Genomic DNA, 6609 nt, shown 5'->3' on the forward strand with positions numbered 1-6609 from the left:
TCCAAACGCACAAAAATAATACGGGCCTGCTCGAACTCACAAAACGCGTTAAGCAACAACAAAACTAAGAATTGTACCCCAAGATCAAATTGAATCCAATTATGAACTTCAAGTTTCCAATTCGCTCCGAACGCGCCGAATCATACTTAAGCTACTCGGAATGATACCAAATTTTGCGTGCAAGTATAAAATCATTATACATAACTATTCCCAAGCTTGAAACCCCAAACAGACCTCGATAACACCAAAACCTACTCCAAACAAAATTTAAAGAACTTAAAAACTTTCAATGAGCCAACTTTCACTATTAAGCACTGAAATGCTCCCAGGCTATCCAAAACCCGATCCGAACATTCGTCCAAGTCCAAAATCATTATACGAACTTATTGGAGCTGTCAAATCCCAATTTTGAGGTTGTTTACTAAAAATGTTGACTCAAGTCAAACTTAGCCCTTTTTAGCCAATATTAAGGAACTAGGTGTTCCGATTTCAACCTGAACCCTTCCGAACCCGAACCAACCATCCCCACAAGTTATAAAACAGTAAAAGCACATGCTGGAGTCTTATTTAGGGTAACCGGGGTCTAAAAAGCAAAACAACTGGTCTGGTCATTACATTCTCCACCTCTTAAACAAATGTTCGTCCTCGAACGGGTCTAGAATCATACCTGGAGTGGCGAATAAGTGTGGATATATGCTCTGTATGTCCTCCTCAATCTCCCAAGTCACCTCCTTGACTGGTTGAACCCTCCACTAAACTTTTACCGCAAAAATCTTCTTGGACCTCAACTGGTGAACCTGCCGATCAATGATGGCAACTGGCTCCTTCTCATAACCCAAGCTCTCATCTAACTAAACTGTGTTGTATTCTAAAACATGTGACCTGTCGGCATGATACCTCCAGAGCATAGACACGTGGAAAATCACATGAACTCTCGATAGGCTGGGAGGCAAAGCAAGCTTATAAACAACCTTCCCGACTAGTCTCAACACATCAAATGGGCCTATAAGCTCTGGGCTCAACTTGCCTTTTTTCCCAAACCTCATGATTCCCTTCATCGGTGAGACTTTCAAGAGAACCTTCTCGCCCACCATAAATGATAAATCACGCGCCTTCTGATCCGCGTAACTCTTCTGTCTGGATTGTGCTATATGAAGTCGCTCCTGAATCAACTTTACCTTTTCCAAGGCATCCTTCACCAAATTAGTACCATATAACTTAGCCTCGCCGGGCTCAAACCATTCGATAAGAAAACAATATTTTCGACCATATAAAGCCTCAAATGGAGGAATCTTGATGCTGGACTGATAACTATTGTATTATGCAAACTCGGCAAAAGACCAGAATCGATCCCACTTCCCTCCGAAGTTGATCACAAATGCTTTGAGAGTATCATCAAAGATTTGAATTGTCTGCTCTGACTGCCCGTCGGTCTGCGCATGAAAAGCTGTGATGAGCTCTACCCGGGTCCCCAACTCAATCAATACTGCTTTCTAGAAATGTGAAGTAAACTGAAGGCCTTTGTCTGAAATGATAGAAACAGGCACACCATGCAACCGAACAATCTCCTGAATGTAACGGTGGGCCAACCTCTCTGAAGAACACATCGTCATAACTAGAATGAAATGTTCCTACTTGGTCAACCTGTCGACAATGATCCAAACTGCATCAAACTTTCACAAAGTCCGCGACAACCCAACTACGAAGTCCATAGTGATGCGCTCTTATTTCCACTCAGGTATAGTCATCTGCTAGAGCAGACCACCTGGATTTTGGTCCACATACTTAACCTGCTAGCAATTTAGACACCTCGTCACATACTAGACTATGTCCTTCTTCATCCACCGCCACCAATCTTGCTGCCTAAGGTCGTGATACATTTTTGTAGCACCTTGATATATAGAATACCGAGAGTTGTGTGCCTCTTCTAGAATCTTTTCCCTCAGCCCATCAATATTAGGAATACATAAACGACCCTGGAGTTGCAGAACACCGTCCTTACCGATAGTAACCTCCTTGGCACCACCCTGTAGTACCGTCTCTCTAAGAACCAACAAGTGTGGATCATCAACTGACAAGCCTAGATATGCCCAAATAGTGAAGACTAGGCAACGACACATACAAGAACTTGGCTAGGCTCTGAAATATCCAACCTCACAAGTCTATTAGCGAAGGATTGAATGTCCAAAGCTAGTGCCCTATCCTCTGCTGCAATGAATGCCAAACTACCCATACTCTCCGCCTTTCTGCTCAAGGCATCCCCGACTATTTTCACCTTTCCTAGATAATAAAGGATGGTAATATCAAATCCCTTATTAACGCAAGCCACCTGTGCTGCCTCAAATTGAGATCCCTCTGCTTGAACAGATGCTGCAAACTGCAATGATTAGTGTAAATTAATGTCGCCCAAACTCACACCACAACTATAGGTAGTGAGGCGATCGAAGTAATAGTAATAACCCAACGTGAGTCGGGGTCGAATCCACAGGGAGTTAGATATGTGATTAGGTATATAAGTAGAGTAGGTGTATGATGTGCCTAAGATTGTACTTCAACATATTCATTAGTTGTATCTATTTCTACTTTAAGTTAATTATTGCAATTGACAATATTTTTGATTTTGGTTGTTTTTCAAATGATAAAAGATCTAGGGTCATGATTTTCACCTAGGTGGTTACCTAACGGGTAGTAAACTCTAGGGAAAATTTGATTTGTTGGGGTTGTAATATAGCAATCACACGCAATTACCGATTCTATACCTCTCGGTAGTTTGAATGATTTTGTCCAATTTGGCTTTCTTAAGTCTAAATGGGTATTGCACAAAACAAGTGATAAATGCTCAAGTCGGATCTTACTATCTCTAGATTCAACCCATTAATTGGGGCTATCAATTTCTTGAGTTCACCCCAATTCCTTGTTAGCCAAGTATTCCTAGACTTAGTCTCTCTTTCTCAAGTAAAGACTAAGTCAAATAGGCATGAATCAATGTTTGCAACCATTAATTCTTGAATTCAAGCATAAACAAGGCTAAATATTACTAACCCAATTACAAACAAGCCCTAAATCAAACATTAATTAAGTACCCACACTAAGGTTGGACCACAACCTTAGCTAGAAATTTAGCTACTCATGAAAAATGAAGAAACAAAAGAAGAAATTAAGATAGAATGCATAATAATTAATTAGGGAAAGAAAATCTAATGTTTAAAAGCTAATATAGTACAAAGTTACTCAAAACAGTCAAGAAAACGGCTCAGGTGCTCTCCCCATACAAAACTTAACCTAAAAATGATAAAAAGTTCTATTTATACTAAGCTGAAAATATCTGACAAAAATGCCCCTGCGGAGGTTGTGCAGACCGCACATTTCTGAGTGCGGCCGCACTCTTTCTTCTGCGGCTGCACAATTATAGTGCGGTCCACACTTTTTGATTTTGAGCTCTAGCTTTGCAGGACTTCAATGGACCGCACAAATCTGAGTGCAGCCACACAAAAATGATGCGGTCTGCACTCCTTGACTTTGGACTTGAACCCAGCTCTTTGATTCTTCACTTGAACCCAACCCTTTGATTCTTCACTTCTACGGACCGCATAATTGTGAGTGCGACCGCACTTGACATTCTAGGCGGCACAATTTTGATGCGGTCTGCACTCTTTCAGCTTGCCCAAAACCACTCTCTGAATCTCTTCTTCTGCAGCAGCATAATATTTGTGTTGTCCGCACTGTTGGCCTTTTTGCCTTGTTTTGGTTCTTGTTAACTTTTGACTCCTTTATGAGTTGATTTTAACTTCTTTGGCTCGTTTCACAGTATTCCTGTACAAAAGCACATTATATTAGTTCTCGGGAATACCTTTAAGCATTTTTGAGCTAAAACGCAAGTAAAAGAGAGCAAATAAGCTGTCAAAATCCCTACTTATCATAAACCTCACAGAACACCCCATAAAGATAATGCCTCTAGATCTTAAGAGCATGAACAATCGCGACCTACTCCAAATCATGGACAGGGTAATTCTTCTCGTGGAGCTTTAGCATATATCCTATGCTCCCGCAAGGTCTGAAGTACTACTCTCAAATGTTGCTCGTGCTCCTCCATGCTACGCGAGTAGATCAGAATGTCATCAATGAAGACAATGACAAACGAATCAATACATTTCATGAACACCTAGTTCATCAAATCCATAAACGTCGCCGGGGCGTTAGTCAAACCGAAGGACATCACTACAAGCTCATAATGGCCATATCTAGTCCGAAAAGCCGTCTTCAGAACATCCGAATCTCGAATCTTCAAATGATGGTATAACCGATCTCAAGTCGATCTTAGAGAACACCTCGGTATCCTGCAACTGGTCAAAAAATATCAATACGCGGCAACAGGTACTTGTTCTTGATGGTAACTTTGTTCAACTAGCGGTAATCAATGCACATCCGCATAATCCCATCTTTCTTCTTCACGAACAACACCGGTGCACCCCAAGGTAACACACTCAGCCTGACGAACCCCTTTGCTAGCAACTCCTCAAGCTGTTCTTTTAATTTCTTCAACTTTTTCGGAGCCATGTGGTATGGTGTAGTGGAGTTAGGTTGGGTACCCGGAGCCAAATCACTACAGAAATCCATATCACGATCTGGTGGAATGCCTAGAAGATTAGAAGAAAACATATCGAAGAACTCCCGGACTATGGGCACTGAAACAATTGCCAGAGTCTCTGTAGTAGTATCCCGAACATAAGCTAGATAACCTTTCTCGACCATGTATCGAGCCTTCGGGAAAGATAAAACCCAACTAGATGCACTGGCAGACGAACCCTTCCACTCCAATCTAGGCAACTCTGGCATCGCCAAGGTAATAGTCTTGGCATGGCAATCAAGGATGGCATGATATGGATACAACCAATCCATGCCCAGGATGATCTTGAAGTCAGTCATATCAAGCAATAGAAGATCTTCTCTAGTCTCATGATCACAGAAATTCACAATACAGGACCGATAGATCCAATCCACAACAATAGAATTGCCCACTGGTATGGACACATATACAGTAGTATCCAAGTACTCGCGAGAAACACCCAGGAAATGAGCAAACAAAGATGACACATATGAATATGTAGATCCTGGATCAAATAGTACTGAAGCTTCCTTACCGCAAATAGAAATATTCAGCGTCTGAGGCCACTGCATCCGGTCTAGCTGGGAAAGCCTAGAACCTAGCAGGAGCATTGACTCGCTGGCCTTCACCTGACTGACCTGCAACTAGCTGGCCTCCACCTGACTAATCTCCGCCTCTAGGACAACCCTTACCTACCTACCCTCTGCCTTTGGGCGGTCGGACAACTAGTGTGGTAGCAGGAGCTATAATCATAGGCTGATGACCCTACTACACTGCCTTGCCCCAAAGCCTGGGGCAAAACCTCTTTATGTGGCCAAGATTCCCGCACTCGTAACAACCCCTCAGAGCGGTGGACTTCTGACATAAAGACTGACCCTGATAGCCTGAATACCCACTGGAGGAGCCCTAAATAGCTGGTGGACGGTAAGAGCTCTCTGGAATGGCACTGACGTAGGGCCGCACTAGAGCACCCCGAGAAGGCGTCGGTGCTGGATATGTTGGCCTGCTAGGCTGACCTCTTCCCCCAGATGTAGCACTATTGAACCCTCCAGAATAACAGAACTGCTTATCCCGAGGCATCTGCTCTCGGCTTGACTAACGAACACCCTCAATCATTTGAGCTATCTCCACAACTAGCTTGTAAGAAGTCCCCATCTCAACCTCTCGGGCCATAATGGCCTAGATACCGGAATGTAAACACGCAACAAACCTCCGCACTATCTCTGCATCACCGGGGAGTATCATAAGTGCATGGCGAGACAACTCAATGAATCTCGCCTCATAAGTCACTGACATTTGACCCTGCTGGAGCTGCTCGAACTGAAACTGCAACTCTTCCCCATGAGAGGGAGGAATATACATATCTAGAAAGATACGTATGAACTGCTCCCAAGTCAAGGGAGGAGAACCTACTGGTCTGCCAAGAAGATAAGATTGTCACCATCTACGGGCCCTGCCCTCCAGTTGGAAAGTAGTGAAGTCCACCCCATAGGACTCCAATATCTTCATGTTGTGCAGTCTGTCCCTGCACCGATCAATGAAGTCTTAGGGATCCTCATGTCACTCACCTCTAAAGACAAGAGGGTGTAGCCTGGTCAATCTGTCCAATAGCTTCTGTGGCTCACCGGCCGCAGCTGGTATGGGTTGCACCCACGGGTAATGCGTCCGGGTTCTGATATACGGCAGCTGCATGCCCCAAAAACCTTCATCGCGGACGCAAGGAAACTCTCACGTTCACAAAGGCTTGTCCCACTTAATCATCGCGAACGCGACTACACCTTCGCAAACGCAAAGGGTAATAGGTATTAACTCCTCCCAGGTCCCTTTCTACTGCGCGAGCACGAGAGGGACTTCGCAAACGCGTAGTCCTAGAACCTCAAACTGCTGCGAACGCGACCGCTTGCCTACGAACGTGAATAGTAATTCACCTCACTTCCCAAATCCTTCATCGCGAACGTCAGGGTCCTCCCGCGTTCGCGAAGAAGGAAACCGGAACTTGAAAT

At 43.8% G+C, this 6609-nt stretch overlaps 1 protein-coding gene across 1 annotated transcript; it reads right to left on the reverse strand.

The window, feature by feature from the left end:
• Window positions 1-4404: 4404 nt before the first annotated feature.
• LOC138870383 (uncharacterized) lies at window positions 4405-5217 on the reverse strand. Its single transcript, XM_070148183.1, has one exon. The coding sequence runs from the start codon at window positions 5215-5217 to the stop codon at window positions 4405-4407; it is 813 nt and encodes a 270-aa protein (XP_070004284.1).
• Window positions 5218-6609: the final 1392 nt, after the last annotated feature.

The sequence above is a fragment of the Nicotiana sylvestris genome, chromosome 6 (assembly GCF_000393655.2).
Source record: "Nicotiana sylvestris chromosome 6, ASM39365v2, whole genome shotgun sequence".
In the NCBI taxonomy this organism is placed as follows: Eukaryota; Viridiplantae; Streptophyta; class Magnoliopsida; order Solanales; family Solanaceae; genus Nicotiana; species Nicotiana sylvestris.

What these genes read in the sequence shown, in the direction of transcription:
- LOC138870383 (XM_070148183.1), bottom strand. Translation starts at nt 5,217, where the DNA reads ATGCTCCTGCTAGGTTCTAGGCTTTCCCAGCTAGACCGGATGCAGTGG.